The sequence below is a fragment of the Pogona vitticeps genome, chromosome 2, assembly GCF_051106095.1.
Source record: "Pogona vitticeps strain Pit_001003342236 chromosome 2, PviZW2.1, whole genome shotgun sequence".
Lineage (NCBI taxonomy): Eukaryota > Metazoa > Chordata > Lepidosauria > Squamata > Agamidae > Pogona > Pogona vitticeps.
Genome location: NC_135784.1, coordinates 235568546 through 235594172, shown reverse-complemented (window position 1 = coordinate 235594172; position 25627 = coordinate 235568546). Strand labels below are relative to the sequence as shown.

Genomic DNA, 25627 nt, shown 5'->3' with positions numbered 1-25627 from the left:
CCTTTTCAGAACTGGATCACACAGGAAGCTATGATTGTCTAAACTAGAGTTCAATGTTTACAAATGGATATCTTATGAACAAATCCTCTTGACTAGATGGGAGAAGGGCATGAGGAAAGGGGACATTTATGCAGGCCTGGGAGAAGGTGGGATTCACTTTGTTAAGATAGAGCCTGGAAGAGTACATTTTCAAACTCTGGCTTCATACAATGTCCAGCTAGGAACAGGAATGTGAGGCAACAGTCAAACAATTATGACTTACTTGATAGAAGTGAATCTGACTACAACTCTTTGAGAGACAAAGTCTACGGGAAGTACAATTCTCTGTAAAATCAAGGTACTGTATGTACCTTGACAGATGAGGTGCAAATCTGTGAACAATCTAGGAATCCATCCATCCATCCATCCATCCATCCATCCATCCATCCATCCATCCATCCATCCATCCATCCATCCATCCATCCATCCATCCATTCATCCATCCATTCATTCATTCTTGCAGTATAGTACTGCTGTATATATTTCTGGAGAATCTTTGGTAATTGAGACCTTGGTTATAGGCTTTTTAACAATCTAATCAGCAGCCTTAACAAGAGGGATATGAACCTCACAGCCCATCAGTTTGAAACTGAAGGAGAAACAAAATATTATTTACTCCTCACAGCATCTCCCCACCCTCTCTGCCCCAAAAATCACAAGGAATCTTGCAAGATTTCTTTGACATTTCTTCTGTCATCCTGTGTAGGATAGTTACAATTCCTGCACAGAATGGCACATTTCCTAAACTGGATTATTCTGAAACGGCAGAAGAATAATCAAAATACACAATAAGATGTATTGCCTTTCTTACACACAACTTCTTCATTGCATCAGATTGGCTTGATTGCTTTAATGTAAATATTCTGCTTCTTTTCCAGTCCTAGGTGACACTATGTGATCCTTTTCTCCTAGTACAAGGTGTTCATGTGTTTGACTCCACATTTCCCTTTCCTTTCACCCTTCCTGTTCTGGTTGCCCCTTAGGAACCCTCCCCCCTGCACTGTAATATCTCCTGCTTAGGGCCATTTCATAATTCCTGTGCTGCTATTTTGTCCTCCATTACAGTGGGGTCTTGACTTAAGAACGGCTTGAGTTAAGAACATTTTGACTTAAGAACCACTCTCATAGGAAAATATTGACTTGACTTAAGTACTTAGATTTGAGTTAAGAACTGAAAAAAACCATGTGGGAGGCAGGGAAAGTGCAAAATTTGAACTTTCAGTTAACTGTTGGCCAGTGAAAAGGGTGCCTGTCTGCTTCCTCACTCCTCCCAGCGTTTAGAGAGTGGATTGGGAGACAGTCTTCGGACTGCCTGGTACTGCCTGGACTATATTTTCCCTGCCTTCCCTGAACCTTTCTTGACCTAAAAAAAACAAAAACAAAATATCCCCCTCTAGTGGTCGAAGGCGGAATAGCAGCTTCCCATTAGTTTCTATGGACGGAAAAGAGCAGATACGGATCAAATGGTTTTCAATGCATTCCTATGGGAAATGCAGATTTGACTTGAGAACTTTTTGACTTGAGAACCGCCTTCCAATACGGATTAAGTTCTCAAGTCAAGACCCCACTGTATGCTCTTTTCACTCCTACAGTATATGTAGAATCTCTCATGTTTTGGGAACTTAAGTGATGCCACTGAGCAGTGGGAAGGTGTGTGAAGAAGTAAAAGCAAGGAAAAACTGTTTTAATGGATCAATCTGTGAAGTAGGAAGCAAATGCGTTACCATCTCGAGACATTCCCAGGGCAAGACACTTCTGAAGTCGGCAGTGTTGGCAACGATTTCGGTTGGTTCTGTCAATTAAACAGTTTCTCTGCCTTGGGCAGGAATATGAGGCATTGTTCTGTTGACTTCTCCTAAAGAATCCCTGATAAGAGAAAGAAAGAGAAAGAGCTGCATTATTGTGTACAATGAAGACCGTGGCACCCTAGCGCTATTAACTTAGTAGGAATGGCTTACACAGTGCTGTGATTTTTTTATCATTTTGCTTTTCACAAGCCTACTCTACCTTTAGATAGGCCACCATCAAACTGACTGTTGTCTACAACAGCCTCTCTCAATGTGGCACACCTATGGTTGCTGGGGATGATGAGAATTGTGGTTCAACACATCTAGAGGATATACAGTTGTAAAAAGATAGCCCATCATCACCAGAAGTAGTTCTCTAGGATTTCAGATAGAGTTCTTGTCATCCCTACCTGAAGATATTAGGAACTGAACCAGGAACATTTTGCATGTGAAGCATATAATCTCTATGTTTGTGCCAGAGACGTAGTAATCCAAGCCAATGCTAACACTAGATACAGATGGTCATTTTAGCACAAGTTTTTATACATATATACCCTGTATCTGATGAGTGTGGAAGGTTCTTCTTACACCTTCCTAGTAGGGTTATAGAGCTTATCAAACAGGACCATGCATTTTAGACAAAGCACAATGTGACAAAATTGTTGTCTATTGACACCCAATGGTACAGTTAGACCCAGTGTAAAAAAAAAAAAAAAAAGCAATGTGCTGCCAGAGGGTGTGACAAGGGAACAAATGGGAAGAAAACAATTCATGTTGTGAGATTTACCCTAGATTAATATTTCAATCTTAAATTCTTTTTTTTTTGTTAAGTGCTTTTTTTAAAAAAAGTTTTACAATATTTCATAATTAATAATTAATAACTAATAAATAATTAACTTATTATCATCATCATCATCATCATCATCATCATCATCATCATTATTGGCCTCTGCCAGGCTTGGAGGGAAGTACAAGAATGTCCACTTGCTGAGAGGCTGTGTACCTGCTCCCTTGGCAAGGTCGAGTCCATGGAGCACATGTTTTTCTGCTGCCCACATTATGCAGTACCACGAAATCAGATTATTACCCCACTGATTGAAAACATTCCTGGCTGATCAGAGAAAACTAGACTTGAGTATCTCCTCCCAGACAGGGAGAGTAAGATATCATACAAGGTAGCTGGGTTCTGTCTGGTGATTCCCAAGTTTCAGAAATTTCCCAATATTTGACTCTGGTATCAGTATGGAAGGTTCTGAATCGCTTGTATAGTTTGTTTTATACTTGTCGTATACTTGTTTGTTTGTTTCATGCCTGTGTTTGATGTTTTTACAGATATTGTGTGGATCTGGGTTGTCCACTTCTCTGTATGATAGGTCTAAAAGGACTATAAATAAAGAATTGGATTGGAATTAATTAATGAATTTTAATTATTGTTTGTTTAATTGTTTTCTAATCTTGGAATTTACCATATTCTTAGTGGATTTTTAAAGCATTTTGCCTTTAGGCCACCTTGGGTCGCTCACCTACAGAAAAAATATAAACAAATAAACAAACATTGAATGGGATTTGAATGGGATTCTTAAAAAGAGATTTAGCTTGCAATGTTATATACACTCATCTAGAAGCACAGCTTATCAAATACAATAGGAAAAGCTTCTGAAGGGTAAACTACACATGATCTGTCACACATTTAGTGTGTTCTTGAGTCCTCAATTATTTTTGACTGAGAATACAAAACTCTGACCTCCGTTAGGTCTGTGGAAACAGACAGAGATTTAAACTTGCCCATTCAACCTTGCATGTTTACACACATTGGGAAAGGAGGAGGAGTTCTCTCACCTTAAAAAAACCCTCTGCTTATGGGGGGTGAATTTAAGGGAATGAGCAGCTATGAGAGGAGGAGCTGACACCTTAATAGGTTTACAATTTGGATTGAAGCCCTACACATTTGCTTGGAAGTAAAAAAAAAAGGAAAGAGAGAGCTCAGCTATCTGTTGTGTATTTAATGCATCCTGTAGTTTAGTGGCAAATGGAAAGTTACAGGATTGTGTTGCAGGTTGTGGAATGTGTTTTGGATTACACTGATGTATTTGCTGTGCTTTCATGTGCCATATTGCGTTCTCCATTTTGGAAAAAATGCTAGACCTATGAAGTCCTGAAAGTGCTGGAAGATTTTGAATGGCCCAAGGGGAAAAAAATTATCAAGTGGTGCAATGAGACTATTCAAACAAATCAGGAGCTGGATCAGGGATTTTGAACTCATGTATCCTCATATATCCTCCTGGCACAACTTTTAATCTGAATGGATAATGTGGGAGGGAGATCAGTTGAGGGAGCTGCACAGGTTTTTTAAAAAATCATTTAAAAACTAGCACCTCAGGTGCTCCAGTTTACTGTGTTTTGCCTCCCCCTTCCGAGGTGATGCATTCCCAGAGTGGAACATCTGCACCAAAAAACAAAACAGAACACCTAAAATAAAGTCCTGTGATGTCGTAGCTACAGAGAGATGCTCTGGTTCCTGGCATGCTGTCACATTGTCCTGGAACAACTTTTGAGGCTTGTGTCCTGAACCCACCCGTCCTTGGGCTGGCTGTCTCTTATAGCCACTTGCCATCACCACCACCACTGCCAATTCACTGCCAATTCACTCCCCAGGTTGAGGTGATGGGTGTGGCAGGGGGAAAAGTCATGTTCTTCTACTATGCTGTGATTTTTAAAATTTGCTTTACTTGTTTTCATTTTTTTTCAAACTGGGATAGTGCTAGATCAGTGTTACAGATTAAAAGAAATATAAGAGATTGGACTGCAAGTTACCCTTCCTCCGTTGGAAGTCAGCTGCCCCAGTCACTCCACTTCCCTGGAGGAAGAGAGAGAGAAAGCAGGCAGGCCCAGAAGATTTTTCTGGGTTCTTCATTTTTTAAATATTTGTTTTGTTTGTTTTGTTTGTTCAAAGTGGAATAGTGCTAGATCAGTGTTACAGATAGTAAAAAAATTAACAGATCAAACTGCAAGGTTTCCCTGCAGCCTGGAAACCTGTGATCCTGCCATCCAATCCAATACTTGACAAACCCCACAGACACAATTTACTCTGAAATAGGCCAGCACACAAGCAAAGTTGATTCAAAGTAAATCATGTCCATAACTGAGCTAAAATAAACAAGCACCTAACAGGTGTGTAACAAAATTTGTGTTCCAAACAAAAAATAACATGCTTCCTAACAAACTAAACTTGCGCACTTAGCCATATCTTGTGTAAATTGATATTTTAAAATTGATTTCAAGCATGTTAATCGTGACACAAACTCAGGGGTATTTTGATGTGTAATCACACTCAAGTTTGTTTGTTCCTTGTCCTCTAAGAACTCAAGAGTCACATGAAGCGGGATTCAGAGATTGAGAAAATTACTTGTTTAAACTTCTAGAACTCCACAACCAGCGTGGCAGCAGGGAAAAGGGGCTTTGTCAATGTTTGGAGGCTGTTCTATTGCAGAAGGGGTTGCAACATGTATTAATGTGAATTTCCTAAGACATTTTGTATGGAGCATGTCCTTAGCCTGCAACTGCAGGCAATATTTGGAGAATCCTGAAAGAATTCCAACAGTGATACCGAAATAGAAGCTGGCATTTTTACCCTCTCCGCCCCACTGTCAGAGCTGCAACAGAAGAGATTAGGCTAATTGATCTGATACTTTAAAACCTGTTCAAAAACAATAGGGTTAAAACCTGTTTGAAGTGGAGCTTCTCCTTATCTCCATGAGCTGTCTAGAGGCAGCAGAGTCTGAGGAGGATCATCTGCCCACAAGGCACTCACAAGGGCAGCCATTAATGCTAATCACATCTAAACAGGATGAAGCCTTGAAGCATGATTACTGGTTACATGACAGTGTGGGAAGTCAAGGGACTCCTTTTCTGCTGAAAGTCACTTCTGCCCTGGTTTGGCCAGATAGCTCTGTGAGTTAGATATCTGGTTGGAGTTCAATTCCTCACTTTGCCTCCTGGGAGAACAGCCAGCTTGTGTGGCCTTGGGCAAGCTGCGCAGTCCCAGGATACCCCCGGAGAAGGGAATGGTAAGCCACTTCTGAGTACTCTTTACCTAGTAAACAATGGAAAGCCATAAGTCAGAATTGACTTGATGGCACGCAATTATTATTGTCCTTGTAGCGGGTTTTAAATGATTGGATCAATCAGACTAATTCAGCACTCTGACTATGACACAAAGGTGTACACTTTCTCATCCCAAGTCATGCAACAGGACAGAATCGCAATGAATGTTGTTTCTTTTGCAAGGATGAACCCAGATAAAAGGCACCATGATATAGTGTTGGTTCCAGATTAAGTTAGGTTGCAGTCAATGGTGAAATGGCTCACAGTTTGGAATGCTAGGGACACAGGCTATGTGAGCTATTTCTTGGTGACACTATGCACAGATAATAACACTCTAGCCCAGCCTTGATCCATGCGAAAGCTGGAACTTTTTGGTCCAGTGAAAAGGCTACTGTCTTTCTGAGCTAGGCCTGGAGCAAGTCCCCAATGGATGGAAGTGTTGTTTTAAGGGAGATTGCTTGCAGCAAAGCAACTCTTTCTGGTCTGATCAGACACGATCCTTTCTTGCTGTTCAATTGGAATCTAAGTTTCACGCAGGTCCATTTGAAATCAATATGAAAACTTATATCATCATCATTAACATAAATCCACTTGATTTCAATGAGAAGTGCAACTAACTGTGGCTCCATCTATATTCTGGATTGTAGTGCGTTGTGTGATGTGAAGTCAGAGCTGAATCATAGTGACCTTAATAGGGTTTTCAAGGTGAGATATTTAAGGACCGCTTTTACCAGCCTCTAGCCTCGAGATTCCATGGCTGAGCCCTTGAGTCCTAGTTCATCAATCTATCCATTACTACACACTGGATACTGTATGTCGGGTTAACTATGGAGAATTCAGCTTCCTGTCTAATTTTTATTTATCCCCAAAAAATGTGCTCAGTTCCCTGATACACTTCAGAGTCACACACCTGGAAAAGTTCTTCCCTTAGACTACAGCTCCCAGAATCCCACATCCATTGCAACATAATAAAAATAATGTTTCATGTGATTACTTCAGAGCAAATAAGAAATAAAGGTGGAGCTGACTGCTACATATGGAGTAGTTCAAGCCCACATATGAATCCAATCCACATGTTTTAATGGAGGGGATGTAAGAAGGGCAGCCCTTGGGATCTCCAATGGCTTAGCTAACAAACAATGGCGGCCCATGGTCCAAGATGGGGAAGAGTACAATTTGTACAAAATTTTTATCCCGGTCAAAAAGAGGATGTTGTTTTATACAGAAATAATGAAAGGAGGCACAGGAGACGGATCACATACACCCACACCCGCATCTTGTACCTTGCAGCCTTCACATGTGATGACTCCATAGTGTATTCCGGAGGACTTGTCACCACAAATTTTGCATGGTATCACTTCAATTTGTGCTGCAAAAGAAACAAGAGAGTTAGTGCATGCTTGACAATGCAATTTTCCCTCTTCCTTCTCCAATTTTGCATCTAGGAATACTCAGATGGACAAGCGCTTCTCCTTCCTAGCCATCACAAGTGACTGTGAAATTGTATCTTACACTGCTGTATATGCTCAAATCCTTTGCCCTGTTCAAATTTAATAGCCCAGGGCTACACCCTCTTCCCATGTTGAGCTGTTCCCGATCCTCTTCAGAGGATGTTCTACAGATTTCACCCTGAGTCTCACTTATACTGACATTAAATCCAATTTCTCCTTTCATTAATTACATTTTATGAAAATCCATTCTTCTTCTCTATAAATTAGCCTCTCGTTCCTCATCCACCTTCTTATAGTTTTGAAGGCAGTGAACTTGACCTCTCCCATAATCCTGGGTAACATACTGTGTAATAATAAATCTACTCAGTTGCACTTGACACAGTGCAGTTCAGATCACATGATCACAGATACAAACATTTGTCATCTACAGTTTCCATGAAACTTCATCAGACTGCTAGCTAGATGATCACAAAGACATCATTGTTTTCATAAGCATCAGCAGATTTGTGCAGCTGAACAGAAAGATGGTTTGTAGTTTGAAAGCTAGTGAGATTCGGTTTCTGCCTTCTTCAGACCCAATATGTTCGAATTCATATTGGTGTGGTCTCTCACACAGCTCCCAAAGGAATAAAATGCACTGCCCCAAAACAAGAATGACAAAAGAGATGGTACAGATTTGCACAAAATAAGTACAGGCAAATGTGTATGTGCAACAGCAACTTTACAAGCAGTTGTTCTTTAAGCAGAAATAAAAAGGATCTTATCGGAGTGAGGCAGACAGTGACCAGATGAGATATCTGCTGTCAAGGTGCCCATTGCCAATGGGCACCTTCATGTCCCCTGCTGTCCTTATGGCTCTTTCCCAAACCAAGTGTAAACAGCCCTTCAGATAAAAAATATCTTAATACAGACACAGGACCGTCCGTCAACTGATGGCTCTCTGAGGCAGCATGCTTGGTAAAGAAGGACACATGACCACCTGAATTTACAGATTGCTTTTTTATGTGGGAAAACTTATTTCACCAAATCATCAGAAAAATGGGTGTTATCAATGCAGTAGGAAATCTATTCCTGGCTTGCACTGTCTTCACAGGAAAGGATGTGGAACTGCAGTATTCGTTTGCTAGCCTGTGAGGATGGCACAAGAATTTCTTCTCCTCTCAGTTCTCTCCTCACATTCTTGAGGATGACTTTTTTTTTGTGCAGACTTTGTACAAGGTCTGCAAAAATCAGGGAGGCACTGTTTGCTTTTTCAATGAGCAAATATTTTTGTATATATTCAATGCATGTGTGTTATATAAGGATGTGTGCTTTGCTTCTCAAGGTGAAATGATATTAGTTTTCCAGATATTTTTCATGGGACAACTTAACACTTTCCATAAAGGATAAGACATAAGGAACAGGACACATTATGAGATGTTGTGCTCATGTACACACACACACACACACACACACACACACACACACACACACACACACACACACACACACACACACACACACACACACACACACACACGGTTGCCATCATAGTATGGTAAAGGTAAAGGTTCCCCTTGACAATTTTTGTCCAGTCGTGTTCGACTCTAGGGGGTGGTGCTAATCCCCGTTTCCAAGCCATAGAGCCAGCGTTTGTCCGAAGGCAATCTTCTGTGGTCACATGGCCAGTGCGACTTAGACACGGAATGCTGTTACCTTCCCACCGAGGTGGTCCCTATTTATCTACTTGCATTTGCATGCTTTCGAATCGCTAGGTTGGCAGGAGCTGGGACAAGTGACAGGAGCTCACTCCGTTGCGTGGATTCGATCTTACGACTGCTTGGTCTTCTGACCCTGCAGCACAGGCTTCTGCGGTTAAGTTTGCAGCACCACCACGTCCCATCATAGTATGCACACTTCCAAATATAAACTCAGTTTTCTATATAGCAGAAATGTACAGAGTGAGGTGATAGTAGAATTGGCCTAACACTAAGGAGAACAAGATACAGTAGCTCCTCAAGCAGCAGGTTTTGGTGGTTATGGAAGGGAACAAATGTTTTTGATTTTTCTTTTTTAATGTAACAAGATGTCTTTCTCACAGGTAGGAATGCAGGGAGAGGCAAATCTGAGATTTTTTTTTATCTCACTTGTCCAAAGGACTTGATTTTACAATTTGAGGATTCAGGGAGAATCTGATGAATCAACACCTCCATAAGTTTTATTGATTCAAATGGATCTTTTAGAGTTGACTCACCAAATCCCCACTATTTCAATGGGCCTATTCGAATGTTACTTACTGTGCTAAGCAATAGGATATCAGCCATTGGGCGGTGTAATACAAAGAAAGAATCCTGGTCTTTATAGCATATGGAATGGTATTCTCAGGATGCCATCATGCTTTGTATTAAACAAGCAGGTTCTCCCAGAAAATCAGCGCATAAGGCCCACCACTACCACAGCCCATAATTAGGTTTTACAAATGTATCAGAACAGAAATAAGGTGTATGGAAAAGGCTTCTAAATAAATACAATTATTTAGCAATGATTACTTTCTGACTAATTCATATGCCTCAGCCACAAATTATTTATATGCAAATGTAGTCTGTAAACAGATTTATTATGCACAAATACAATACAAGCCAGATTCCAGAATTTGGTGATGCAGAGGTTCATTGAGAATAAGTCTTTTTTTTTACTTGTTCACATAGTACATGCTCCAAACAGTAGAATTACTTGCAATATCTACTTCTTGGGTACATATCTTAAATATTCCCAGCTAGCATGTCAATGTTGTGGATGGGATCTGGAATCTGGAATATAGGGTGAAGACTGAGAAAGGCTAACCCAATGTATGTAATTGGTGAACAGAAAGGCTGTTTCCTTATGGAAAAGCAGTAAAACAAAAAAACAAAAAAAACAAAAAAAAGAGGAAAAGGCATAAAGGAGTCAAACCACTCTGTGGCACTGTAAGAGCCACAGAGACTTTTTTCAGACTGGACAATGAAGGCCAACAATGGCCCGAAGGTTTTTCAAGAATTCCTGCTTTAGAGAACCAAGCTGGAATTTCTGATGTGCAGCAAGGTGTAGGGGGAAGAGAAAGTAAAGTTTGCCATTTCCTTATAAAAGTTTTCAGTTGAAAAGGATCAAATTCACAAAATCTGTATTCAGCCATCTTCTCAGTATACAGTGGTTGCAACTAAAGAACCCTACAAATAGGTCTCTGTGCACAAGGACATAGGTGACTTGAATTTCTTATATAGCAATACCGCTGACGTCATGGCAAGCAGCTTTGGAAACTGGGGACAGTGTGTGTGTGTGTGTGTGTGTGTGTGTGTGTGTGTGTGTGTGTGTGTGTGTGTGAAGCCGTATCATCTGGATCATGGTGGTCTGCATTGTGTTTAGTTATTCTGAAGCTATGTTTTCCAAAGATATGTTTTCCTCATTCCAGAACTCCACTGCAAAGGTAACTAATGTACCTATTAACTGAAAAATGGCAAAGGCAATTTTTCACCATCACAATAGCACTATTTTATTGATTGATTGATTGATTGATTGATTGATTGATTGATTGATTGATTGATTGATTGATTGATTGATTGTCATTGCAAGTATATACACAGTATACCCATACAATAGCTCTGGGATAAAAACTATTGAGAAAACGTGTGGTCCGAGTCTTAATTGTTCTATATCTTCTGCCAGACGGCAACAGTTCAAAAAAGCTATAAGCAGGATGGGAAGAGTCTCTCAGGATGCTGTGTGACTTCCTCAGACAGCAGAATGTGAAGATGTCATCCAGGGTTGGTAGCTGGAGCCCGATGATATTCTGGGCAATTTTAATGGTTCTCTGTAGAGCTTTTTTGTCCGCTACAGAGCTACTCCCAAACCATGCCAGAATGCCATAGGTTAGGACATTCTCAATGGTGCTACGATAGTATGACAGAAGTAAATACCGAGATAAATTTAACTTGCTGAGCATTCTCAGGAAATACAGCCTCTTCTGTGCCTTCTTCACTAGCATGTTGGCATTTATATTCCATGAGAGGTACTCTGAGACGTAAGTGCCCAGAAATTTAAAACTACCAACTCTCTCCACTTCCTCGGTATTTATGTACAGTGGTAAATGTACATTTCTCTTCCTCTTAAAATCAATTATGAGTTCTTCAGTTTTTTTGATGTTAAGTGTGAGATGATTTTCTTTACACCAAAGTATCAACCCTTGTACTTCCTTTCTATAAACAGACTCATTGTTCTTATTTATGAGCCCCACCACTGTCGTATCATCCGCAAATTTAATAATTGCATTGGTGTTATACAGTGGGGTGCAATCATGTGTGTACAGGGAATAGATGAAGGGACTTAGCACACAGCCCTGGGGAGCTCCTGTACTTAGTACCAGGGTAGAAGAATGGTGAGATCCCATCCTTACTGACTGTGGCCTATCTGTCAGAAAGTTCTTTATCCACAAGCAGATCTTCTGAGGTAATCCCACGTTGATCATTTTTTTAAAAACAACCTATTTGGTAGAATGGTATTAAAAGCAGAGCTATAATCCACAAACAACAGTCTTGCAAAAATTCCCTGTTATTCTAAGTGGCTCAATACAGTATGGAGTACAATGGACACAGCATCATCAGTAGATCTATTTCTCCTGTATGCAAATTGCCATGGGTCCAATGAAGGTGGAAGTCTAGCCTTAATGTAATCCAGCACCAATCCCTCAAAACATTTCATAATAACAGATGTTAAAGCTACTGGTCTATAGTCATTGAGAGATACCACAGCTGACTGCTTGGGGACTGGCACTATAATAGATGTTTTCAGGCGAGTGGGGACAGAACACTTTTTGTAGCACCATTTGCTCTACTATCTTATGAAACTTTTAAATTTTATTTTCTTTACTGTGAAATGTATAAACTCCTGCTTTTCTGCACTATGTATACATCTAGCTGAAATTCTTTGCAATTTTTAAATTTCTTTTTAAAATTAGGGGTTGAATTCAACATCAGCAAGATGTTCTGTCTGTGCAAGAGTTCTCTTCCTTGAATCCTCCCCTTTGTCATCTCCTGCTGAGATTTGGACTCCACATGAATGTACCCTTCTGTGGAGAGAAGGGACCTACTACTGTACTATGGTCAGTCCTCAAAGACTGGTGAATCCTACTGAGTTCCAAAATATCTTGCGGGGGTGAGGGGGTTTCCAGTTAATATGGTTGATCCCCATGTCAATGTTCCAGCCACTCACTGGTATTCAGAGGTGACTCGAGTTGTTGACACAATCGCCCCTAAACACACTCTTTCATGAGGAGTCCAAACTTTTCCTTGGCATACTTGTTGGAATCTCTCTCCCAAAAAATAGCTACTTATCCCATCTGCTCCTTGCAATACCTGATATTAAAAACTGTGTAAAGAGCTAGCACTGGGAACCTACTCTTTCTCCGTAGTGTTTCTTTCTCTCTGGTATAAGGCATCCTACAGAGGTTCATTGGGCCACATGTCTCCTAGTTTTTCGAAAATTAATAAAAAGAGAATTATGGTATATAAATCAGCCTTTTATTACTTTTTAACCATTGACCTGAGATGTTCAGATTTGTTTATTCTATGTATATGCAGGTTTATTTAGCAAGTGAAATTGTTTTAAATTGTATCTTATTGTATTGATTAGTACTGTTTGATTGTAATGATGATTTGAGGTGTTGTGAACTGCCCAGAGAGTGTTTGCACTAATGGGATGGTATCGAAGTTGAAATGGTGGGTAGGTAGGTAGGTAGGTAGGTAGGTAGGTAGGTAGGTAGGTAGGTAGGTAGGTGGGTGGGTGGGTGGGTGGGTGGGTGGGTAGACAGACAGACAGCAAGGCAGGCAGCAGGCAGGCGGCTGGGTGGGTGGGCGGGCAGGCAGGCAGGTTCTCCCCTTTCCCTGCCATCTTCTGTCCCCCCTCCCAAAAATCTGCTCCAAAGAACAGTGGTGACTCTCGGTTGTGGAAGGAGGAGGGGATCAGCAAAAACTGCCTTTTCCTTTCCATCAGTGTAAGCATTCTGTGTGGGATAGAGCTGGTCTAAGTGGTGGAAGAAATCTGGCTGTCCTCAAGATGGACTTTCGCATTCCCCAATCCATAAATTATCCAGCTTTATTTACATGGACAAATTATCTGAAACTATGCAAGAAGACTCTCTCTAACTGTGCTATAAATCCTGCACGTCCATGCGGGATCCACTTACAAATTCTCAAAAGAAACTGAGGAATGGTTTGCACCTTGTCTTGGAGGACCTATATTTGCCCCATGTAACTCTCCTTGAAATAACTGATGCTACATCGGAGGCAACAGACTCACATGGGCAACTTACAGCCTTCTAGGTTTTGTGCAACCACAATTCGTGGTGTTTTTCACCAGCAGCTATGCTGTCTAGCACCAATGACATTTGCAGTCCAAGGACGTATGGGGGACTTTCAGTACGTATATAGCTACATAGAATTGCTGTTTCCTCTGCTTCTGCAAACTTTATGATAACCCCCCCAACCCAACCCAACTGCCCTCAACCCAACCCAGCTCAATCCTAAACCACTTGATAAGACTGTTGGACTCACTACAATAATGTATGTTGAAAAAGACTCTTTATATGTCTGTGGGCCTGAGTAAGCTAAAAAAAACCTTTCAGAGTGGTAGGGATGTAATGGTACCACCCTCAGTAACCACTTTTCAAAATAGTGAGGTTTGTGAATAGTGAAAGTATATGAGATAGAACCTGTCTGGATGTCAGCATTAAGTGTTCTAGAGAAGCAGATGCATCACTGCAGGAGACCACCCAAGAGAGATAGTGCTACCCTTGTTGCATTCTCCCATCCAGTTCCGTTGAGCTGAAAGACAGCTTGGATTCCATGATGAGCTGAAACAACCAATCAGTTTTTATTCTACACGTAGGCACCCAGGGTAATCAAACAGGTACTGAACACCATATCAGACAATAGATGATGAACCCATGTTTGCTATTTCTGGGGTTGCCCTTCCATTATGCAGTGCAAGGTTGATCACTGCAGGCAATAGCTTTTGGATGTCACACAGAACAGGAAATGGGTTAATTATTTACTGAGTTATTATTGTCATTATTGCAGCTCTACTGTCAGGCATGTGGAAAAGGGGATTGGGGGATTTTCTGCCTCATGTGCCAGAATGACCTGGGAGACAGGCTCTCTACTCCTTGACATGGGGTCATTGGCCATTCTTCCTCAGGCCGCAAAATACCTTGGGCTTGGTCTGGTGTAACGGAAGGTACCGAGAGAAAAAAACATGAAGCAAGTTCTATGCTCTGTAGTTACAAAATCAGCTGATTACTGTTTCATTGCCTGTGACAGCTCATAGAACAGGCATCATTGGGAGCCTGGAGAAAAGAGATTTAAAGATATTGGGAAATGCAGACTCTGTGGCGTTCTCTGTTCTCCTAGGCACTCCTCTTTTGTCTAGAAGACAGCAGGACAGTTTAAGGACTTGTAACTGTAAACTTGACTCAATTAACTGTACAGGCCCAGAAGAAAAAGAAGCTAGTGTATTCTCCGAAACATCTTGAATTACTGTAATTAACACCCAGTGTACCAGGTTTCCTTTGCAGATTTAATGATTGCCAGCAGCTTCTACACCTTGTTCACATTGCAGCTTTGTTCAACAATCTAGAACAAGGTTTCCCCTCTCCATTGTCCTCAGGCAGGCAGTCAAATAATTAACAAAATAGTACATCCTGTGGCTCTTTCCATTCAGCCTAGGCAAAAGACGAACTTACCCTACCAGCAGTCATCTAAAGCAAATCTGAATGCAATGCCTAGCAAAACGAATCACATTGAAACTTCTCTTCCAGTAAGATCTATTTTTTCTGCAGATGGAGCTATGATCCACTGAAGGTTTACATTTGAAGAATAAATGAAACAGGTAGTCTTCACTGATTTGGTCCACTTTGTATCTTCCTGATCCATTGCCATACTGTTGCAGATAATCTCCCAGACTTCTTGAACAGAGGTTGGATGCACAAGGGGCTTTGTGGGGAGTGGAAAACAGAAAAAAAATCCCTTTCTCCATATTCAACTGGTGAGAGCATGCTGTGAGCAGAAATCTGCTGAAGGGGACCTCCTGCCAGCTGAACATACATTGGAGTCCAAGCCTAGGTCAGTTTTGTGTCACAATTAATTTATATATTGGTGTGAGCTTCTGTATTCACTCCTGCTTGTGGCACATTGTCATTCTGATTATGTGGAATTGTCTGGGGTAAAATGCCTTTCCATTGACTATTCAATAACATTTTTCAGTTGTGCAAGAAAAGGTGTCTGTTGCACATTTACTAAAATCCTGAAATTAATTTAGTCATGTAATTATTTAAGATCAATTAGACTGTAATTTCTTCTGAATCTGTATATTCAGTCCATTCCTATTCCCATATCTGGGATGGCTGAGATCCCAGTGACAGAACAGCTATTCCTTGTCTTTCACCCATATTATTTCAAAACATATTTATATGCAGAGAAGGAGTGCAGAACCAGCATGTGCCCAGAAGCCCAGTTTGATTAAGCTTGGAACAAAGTATAGCATCTTCTATATCAAGGATGGGGAAGCTACTGGATTACATCTCCCATAATTTCAAATTGTTGGCTGTCCTTGAGTTCGTAGGAGCTCAAATCCAACATCTCAGGAGTCATGTGTTCCCCATCCTCTCCTCTCTAGACGCATCATACACATAAGCTAACTGAAACCAAGCTATCTTGCAAGATTTTACACTGATCAACCTACCTTACAGAAAGTCCATATCCATATTGATCTTAATTATGTCGTGAATTTGATGGAGACATGAAGCCAGCTGGCCCTACTTTTAGCTGCCATGTATCCATCCACATTTCACACGTGCACTATTAGGTCAGAAAGTTTGACATGAACACTTTCCTAAGAGCCCTATAGATCTTTATAGACCTCTATTAAAAAAAATCAGAAGCCTGTGTTCATCTTAGCTAACATATGTCCCTGAAAGGATTAATTCCATTGTGAACTAGATAACCTCATCAATTATATTTGTTTGTTTGATTGATTGATTTATATCCTGCCCATCTGGTCTAAAAGATCTAATTTCATTTGGGTGCTGAAGTATATGATTTCTTCTTGTTGCAATTATTCCAGGCAAAAACAGCTTGTCTATTTCTACTAGGGATGTGCACGAGCACAAAAATGCAGATTCAGAATTTGGATTCAGAATTACAGCCCTTCAGATTCAGAATCTTGAATTTAAAAAATTCACAATTTCTGAATATCTAGAACTCTGATTATAGTCCATATGAATACTACATAATGATTATTTTCTCCTTAAAAACACACACACACATGCAATCAGGCAAAACATTTAAGAAAGATTTCCACGCATCCTTACACTATTGAAAATGCTTCTAAATTATTGACTTCTGGGAAGCTCCAGTTTTTGACTGCATGTTCCTAGCAGGGATTGCTAACTTGTCATCACTACAGTTTGAGTGTTGATGCCATCCTTGTCCTTCTCTGGCACATTGGCTGTTTGAGAGAAAAGTGCCTTCTTTACCATCTTTTTTGGCACTAGGACCTGGTTGGATTTCACAACAATGTCATTGGAACATGTCTGAGGTTCATCCATATAGGTCTCACCTTGAACCAGAGGCTTCTCTGCCATCTCCTTGGCAGAAACACATACACCCTACACTGCTGGCTGCTGCTCTTTCATAGTGTCACTGCTGAAGAAGATAGCTGGGTGACACATTTTGTTGGGGGACTCAGAATAGCAATTGTAGGCTGTCTTCCCCCCCCCCTTAGCAGAAGCTGCTGTAGTGGATGCAGGCAGTATTCTTGCAGCCTTCTCCAAGTGCCCCCTTCTTATATCACACTCATATTTCATACTGCCTGCAGACATACTGCCCAAAGAAAAACAGGATTTGATTCTGCTACAGCAATACAGAAATACTTCCAATGAAAATCACATGCACACACACACACACTTAAGTAAATGTATCTGTCTATATACATCTTATTCCTTTACCCGATATACCCCCAAAGAGCCTAAACCTAATGTAACATTTCCCTGTTGACCTATAACATATTAATCTATGAATCTACTAATCCTAAATCTTATTCCTAAATATTTTAAGTCAACAGTGTACAAAGAGATGCAGAGAATGTAAAGATGAGGACACAGAGAACAGTGCAGGCTTGCACCAGAGCATATCCTAACAGCAAATGGTCAGGGGATTTATAAGCAGCTATGCCTACCTTTCAATTGGAAAGAACCAATGTGAAAAAATACCTTCTGCTGTCCGTGTGTGCTTCTAGATTTCATTGGTGCAGACTAGAGATGGGGAGCACCATAGGTGCAGATAATGAGGGTCCAGCCGCCTGGGGCCAGACCGACCACTTACCTGTTTGCTGCTGCCATGGGCTCCGCAATCCCTTCCTATCACTCCGGAGCTCACAATGGATTAGTCACTCTTCAACTTGGCAGAGAGGCTCATCATCTCACCTTCTGCCAGGAGTGGCTAATCCATCGTGAGCTCCAGAGTGATAGGAAGGGTTCACAGAGCCCACAGCAGTGGCAGACAGGTGAGTGGTCGGTCTGACCCAGGCGGCCAGACCCTCGTTATCTGCACCTGTGGGGGGATATTTGTATTTTTATATGAATACAAATACCCCCATCTCTAGTGCAGACAGATATCGTTTACAGGTTTTGCTCTCATCCCAGCCCCTGTTCCTTGGGAAAACCATAGCATCCCCAAACAGGAAACATTGAATTTTCTGCCCCCACTACCCTTATGTCCAAGATATCTGTAAGTTTCATTTCTCAAGAAATCATTCCAGGGTGCGTGAGGAAGAGGGTTCATTTTCATTTTGTCCTCTAGCAAACAGAAACCTAGGATTTTGCTTTCTAATCTATACATTAAGTGGGACTCACAGTATTTGGAATTATTATTACAGATATTCACAACTATCAAATTTAGAGTTGCATATATTTGGAACTATCTGATATGACACTATTCAGTGAATTCTCAATATTTCCAAATCTGAATGTATATCCTTAATTTCTACATGCTCTATACCAGTGGTTCTTAACCTTTTTGAAAGAAATGCCCCCTTGAGCCATTGAGGAAGTTATCATCGCCCCCCTCCCTGAGGTGATATCTTACCAACTACCTACCTACCAACCCTCCCTCCCCACCCGGGTGCGAGGCAGCGCTTCACGGGGCGAGGATGAGGACCCAAGAGACCCTTTCCTTCCACCCGATCCACACTCAGTGCTACCCTAAAGGAGAAAGGTGAGACATGGCAGGTAGAAAGAGCTGGATCATCTGGTGGCAGCAGCAGCACCGGATCTACTGCCAGCACTGCAGCTGCAGTCACCTTCACAGGTTTGGCTTGCTCCAGCGCCCCCCTACCGCCCCCTTCTGTTCTTTCGCCCCCACACCGCCCCTTTTCGTTCTACCGTCCCCCTGAAAAATGAAATCGCCCCCTGGGGGGCATTATTGCCCACGTTAAGAACCACTGCTCTATACATCTACATTGTTTCTATGTTGCTTAAGCATAAAAATCTTTCAAAGTTGATGGAAGCATGCATTGGTTCTATACTAAGTTTATGCCGGCCCATGGTTTGCCAAATGTGTTTTTGTTTTTATATGCTCAATTTTTAAAAAATGCTCAATTTTTTTTAAATGTTCTATAGTATACCCTTGTTATTTCCTGGAAGCTGTCCAGAGTAGTGGCTTGGCCACTAAATGGGCAGGGTACAAGTTTAAACAAATAAAAAATAAAATAAAAATGTAACTTTTTTAGATGTTAGAGACACTTTTCAGTACCATGAAAAACCTTTGACATAAATGCTTAAAAATATAAATTTAAGTTGCAGGCAAATACTTAAATTAGAATTCAATCAAAAATGCAGGTGCATAAACAGTATAATAAAAATACCAAAAATAATGCTTTAATTACTTTCTAAAAATCCAGGGGTTATAGCCACAAAAGGCACACTGAAAAATTAGAGAGTAAATCTCTTAAAATATCAAAGTGCTTAAAAGTAAGAATTAATTAATTTTTTTTATTTATTTATACCCCACCTATCTGGCCTAAAAGACCACTCTAGATGGCTAAGGTAAAGTATGTTTCTTATTCTGACACACATAAAATTGCTAAACAGTGTTTTCACCCTGCCATGCCAACCATGTGCCATTTTGCATCTATGGAGGAAAATCCATGATTTTGCTACTTCCACCTACTTCTTGATGTCTTGTGCAAAATATCTGTCTTACTGGTATCTGGTGTGCATGGCATCTGTGTGTCTCCCGTTTCCCTATATTTCTCTTTCTCTCAGTTCTTTACACTTTCTTTCAACTCCAAATTACTGAATTTTGCTGGTATAGTAAATTATGGTTCTCTGTAAATGGTCATAAAATTATCAATGGGAATCTCTATTGCTTTTGTGAAGGCAGCAAACTCGTAAGGAAACAAATCCTTTTAAAATATTTTGACTTATTCTCTTGCACCTGTTGCAAAAACAAATGGGTCCATAGTATTTTACTTGGTGAGCAAAATGCCAGGAGTATAAAGGGCGGGTGAACAAATTTGGGGAGGTATTTATTTGCTATAGTCAGATTTTGGAACTCCAGGACCTTCAGGATCCAGCAATATTTTTTTTCCATTTTATGGTTTCCCCATTATTATGCTTTTCTTATCATTTGTTTACACATTCAACTGCCAGCGAGTGAGGGAAAATATACTTTGGGGAGGCAATGTTATTTTTGTTTTTTTACATTGGCCTTGCTTTCAGACTTGCTGGTAACCTGGCTAAAAATTTCACAGTGACTTTTAGTACACTACTGTTGGAGCCTTAATTATTTCAGCATCATATACATGCAGCATTTCAAACCATGACAGCACAGCTTCATAATGAGCCTGGTTGAGTCATTCTAAGTGAAAGATGCAAGGAGAAGGTGCTATCTATGCTGCCCTCCATCATGAGCTTTAGTCACCCTTCAAAAATGGGAGACTATGGAGACATCTATGGAGACTACAAATGACTAGAAACCCTGATATTTTATTCAAAGAGGAAAAGACCCTCTTCAGAAGATCACCTTCCATGTGACAAAAGTGATGGAAAATTTCTCCCTTGTATAGTTAGATTACTTTGGTTTGAGAACGCTTGAACAAGGCTAATGTTTTCCTCTATATTACTGACAATCTGAGTAAAACACAGTCTTGCATATACAGTTTATATTGAAACATCCCTTTCTTGGTTAGACAAAGGGATGAAACATGCCACACTTGGATTCATGCAAGAGGCTCATCCTAGAGGAGGGTACTTGTAGGATTCCTCTTCCCTTCCAATCTTGCAAAATCCACGTATAACTCTTAGGGGTCCCCAAAGCAGGGTTTCCATCAGACAGGGGAGGAAAAAGAAAGAAGGAGGTTGTCCTCAGCACCTGCAGCGGCAGCAGTGGCAGCAGCAAGATGGTGGTGGCAGCCAGAATGACTTAAAAGAAGGCTTATCTCTGGTGCTTTTTCTTTCTTTTTTTAAAAAATTAAGCTGCTATTTCCCCAGACCTTCCCTCTGCTGTGTCCTTTTCTGAGAGGTTGATTGATTGATTGATTGATTGATTGATTGATTGATTGATTGATTGATTGATTGATTGATTGATTGATTGATTGATTGATTGATTGATTGATGGGGAAAAATCTATGTACAACCAAAACCACGCTGCTCAGAGCTGTGCAATTCAAGGGAGAAGTGTACTTGTTGTTTTATATGAAGTTATATCTGAGAGCATTTGTATTTAGTCTTGAGTTCCTGGGCCAGCCATCTTCACTGGATGAAACAAAATGAGAGAAGCATACTTTTGCCTGTATGCAAGACATGTAGCATTTTATATGATCTGAAAAAGAGAAGTATCCTTTGGAAATGCTAGTTTGGTACTGTATATAGCACATCACTAGAAATGAATGAGAATATTTTGCCATTACCCCCAAAAAGATTGAAAGAGTCTAGACACTTGGTACAGCACACTCACCCTAATGAGATTACGACTGTAATCCCAAATATTACGCCATGCAGGCCATCTCATATTTGAGCTCATCAGATGTAATGTCCCTGCATATAAATCTCCAACAGATTTTGCTGGCCTTTATGTAAGCTGCCGAGGAACTATATGAGTAATAATGACCGCACAGCGAAGTAGTAATGGCCACATTTTAATTTATACTATTTGGCACTCTGCAGATATTATATGACACAGCCTTGCTGATGTACTTATTTGCTGCTTTTCTATTCTACCCAACAGTGGGCAGTAAACATTTGAATTCTTTTTCATTCTCACTCTGGAGATTAAATGAGTAAAGAGTTACATCCCTAGAAAGAATCTTGGATGCTTGGATGATAGTAGGGGTGGGGGTGGGGGGTTTCCACCCATCTGAGAAATGTGCAAAGGAGTGGAAGGTCTGTGAGAAAGTTAAAAATATTTTCACACCTCCATCAAATGGTAATTTTTGCAATCAAAAACAACACTTTCCCTAAAGCCAGTGAATTAGGAGTGTGCAATATGAAGCATTAGAAAGCATACCCAGTTGCTATCTATGGGACTAGCATCCTTAGTTTGGGGCTTTAAGAGATTACATAAATGGATATAGCAGATATACACATGGTAGATAATGTGTGAAGCAGCTGTATTTCCTTGTGATTGTGTGTTGTATCCTGCAGAAAGCTGCAGCCAGCCCCAGACTTCCTGCTGAGTGAACACTCTCTGTGCACATGTGGTAAAGCATGCATTTCCCTCACATGGTTACACGGTGCAGAAAAAGAACATGCAGGGTATACAGAAAGCTATTAATTGTCTCTCTGGGGTAGGGATGATGAACATGTGGATGCTTGCTGCTTCATCACAAAGATAACAGCGTTTGCTGGAAGTTTCACAAACATGTCTTGAAATGTAATTCACCAAGTATTATTTAAAAAATGAACCTTAACTCGCTTTAAGAATCAATCAATACATCTAAATCTCACTGTTTTCCACCTCCTTGTAGATAGGACATAAAGGTGCAAAGTTAAATCCTTCTACATGGATGTAAGAATATCTCACAATCACACGTGACTTGTGCGAGTATACCATTTGAGTTCATCACACACAAGGTCCCTTGGCTCCTATATTTTTGCACCACTATTCCCGAATGCTATAAACTCTCTCCTTGGCTAAAGGGAGAAGTTACCATATTAGCCAAAGAACAAGAGCCGGGTATAACATAACATTAGACATGACTCATGAATGGAAATATATTTCCAAATGCATTGCCAGTTAAACCTGCCCCTTCAGTTTAACTATTAGAACATTCTGTACTTGCCATCATTTGGCTGTTCATTTCCCTTTTATCTTTTTCATCATCTTTTATCAGACCCCCCAACTAGATCTCTTTGGGATTCCCACCGCAATCAGGCAGATTCATTAAAGTAATTGCTTATATCTAAACACCTGAACAAAATTTGCTTCTAATGAGTTTGATTTATTATCTTTCCCAGCAATATTTACCTTCAGTACAGTTAAGGATTTCTTACCTATACATAATTTTCATCAATCAATAAAAATAAATACTGAAGCTCAAAAACAGACCAAAACAGAGATTCTTCACAATATGATTGAAGTACAACAACCAATTAGTGGATGATCAGGAATGTCACTTGTTACAATCTGGCAATCCAGTATCATGAAAGAATTGAGTTAAAAATGGACTCACCACTTGCATCTGTTTTTAGGCTGAGTTGATTTTCATACATTTTGATGAAGCAAAATGTGTGTGCATGTGTTTAAAATGGGTCCAGGTTTTGGAGGGCTGTCCTTTCTATTGCTCGTTTTAGTGGTGACTGCACCTGTGCTGATCCAAACCTGGAGTCTTATTAGGTTGGATTAATAAGATTAAAATGAGCAGAGTGTTAGCGGCACAGATTGCTCCATTTCATTACACAAGACAAGGAGCTGTTTGAGGCAAATGATGGATAACAGGCTGTTCTTCGGTCACCACTTTAATGGGAGTGCAGTCCATGTAACATAACAAGTCTGAATCCCCACTGTATCTCCTGCGAAAGGGTTCAGCTAAGAGAATCTATGGCTGATGGAGTTATGTGCCTTGTCACCAATGAGGCTCTGGAAAAGCTGCATGGACCCAGAGCACCATCAGAAGGAGAGACTAGCAAATCCATTCTTATTAGTTTACATTTACAAAATGGTGGGAGGATTGCTATAAATCATAATCAAAATAACATATAATTATTGTTATTTTAATTGCCATTTGTGTATGAGGAGTGATTTGTAGGGGGACCACAGCTGGGCCTTTTATCAGATGAGCCTTTTATTAAGCCATCATCATCCATTCATTTTAAGGACACTTGAGATATAGTCGTCCTGCACCCTATTGTTTTACCACCACCTTTATCTTTTTGGGGAGCAAGGGGGGTTACAAATGCCTTCCAACTGCTAGTGTGATGAGCCTCTGTCCAGAAGCACTTAAATGTGATAAAGCTGAGATCATGCCTCAGCTGTAGTTTGTGCCAACCCTGTCATGCTGACTCTGAAAAGATGGATTCAGGTGGGGGTTATCATGTGATGAATTCTCAACATGGGCAGTTCACCTGTCTGACAGATGCTACCGGCTTATTGTGTTAGACCTTAGCTATGACAGTTGACAAATGAAAATAAAGTCACAAAAAACTATAATTCATATGACTATTGCAACTCTCATGTTGGCAGAAAAAGAATCATCGGTGCAGTTAAGTAATTTTAAACCCTGGAATTAATGGGCTAAACTGAATGGTTATTTATTCCTGACAAAAGTAGACCTTTTGAATAAATGAGACATGTTAAAGTTGACACTCTTGGAAGTCCTATAGATTCAAAGGGTTTAATATAGTTGGGACTAAGAACTGGATGTACGTGAGTGATTGTATGAGGAGCCTCCATCAATAGCCACATGTATAACTTGAGGTATGAAACACACAATTGATGTTGGTCTCCAGTTCCATCTCATGCTTTACAACTGCTTCTAAATTCCCAAGTGTTTGAGCCCTGACCAATGCCTTTAAATCTCTCATTTTCCTTCCCCAAGGTTCTTTTCTCTAAGAAACCAGCCCTTGTATTGGACAGCACTTCAGATGTACCAGGGGCAAGGAACCTATGGTCTTAAAGATATTGGATTACAATTCCTAGCATTTCTTATCATTGTTGACTCATTGGGTCCAACAACAATTGAAGGGGTGTATGTTCTTCTCTGCCATAACAGAATACATTTTCAAATAAATTGCCAGTGGTTCTTGAAATGCAAAAGAAGATTTCCCTTTAGGATGTACACACTAGTAGGACACAGAATCACCCTATTATTAAAGCTTTAACTTCTCCGGTTTTTGACAACTTCCCCTATTGTTAATCAATTGCAATGTTCCATTTGTATTTGAAAATAGGTTTTATCATAGCAATGGGAATGAGCTAATTGATTATTGGTTACTACTCATTTAAATGTTCTTTTACTTCCTACAAGGAAATCTGTGTGTCTGTCAGCTTGTCTGCTTATCTATCTATCTATCTATCTATCTATCTATCTATCTATCTATCTATCTATCTATCTATCTATCTATCTATCTATCTATCTATCTATCTATCTATCTATCTATCTGTCTGTCTGTCTGTCTGTCTGTCTGTCTGTCTGTCTGTCTGTCTGTCTATCTATCTATCTATCTATCTATCTATCTATCTATCTATCTATCTATCTATCTATCTATCTATCTATCTATCTATCATCAAGGCTCTAACTGTAAATTTTTAAGAAAAGCAAAAAGTTTATTTTTAATGCCAAATACATGTACCCCAGCATTCATTATTAATAACAAACCTTCCAAATGAAGGATTGTGTTTCAGAGAATAGAGATAACTGTATTCTTTTTATTTTGTAAAATGTAAGTCTTTGAAGTTGTGTGACATAATTCTTCCTGACTTGAACAATTATTGATGTTCAGTTTACCTCTGTTACAATATTTCATTTGGATTTCAGAAATGTGTATGTGCATATACATGTTTGTGTGTGCATGTGCATGTGCATGTGTGTGTGTGTGTGTGTGTGTGTGTGTGTGTGTGTGAGAGAGAGAGAGAGAGAGAGAGAGAGAGAGAAAGAGAGAGAGAGAGAGAGAGAATGAATGACACTTTTAAATGCATTTGGGTTATCTGGGATTTCCCAGAGGGATATGATATCCTTGTGGAA

At 40.1% G+C, this 25627-nt stretch overlaps 1 protein-coding gene across 1 annotated transcript in view; it reads right to left on the bottom strand.

Moving 5' to 3' along the window:
* Nucleotides 1–25627, bottom strand: part of RORB (RAR related orphan receptor B) — a 192053-nt gene that overhangs the window by 50430 nt on the left and 115996 nt on the right. The window contains exons 2-3 of the mRNA XM_072992226.2: nucleotides 7214–7299; nucleotides 1764–1905 (exon numbers count right to left, since the gene is read on the bottom strand). Of these exons, the coding sequence (XP_072848327.1) occupies nucleotides 1764–1905; nucleotides 7214–7299 (228 nt within the window). The remainder of the gene's footprint in view (nucleotides 1–1763; nucleotides 1906–7213; nucleotides 7300–25627) is intronic.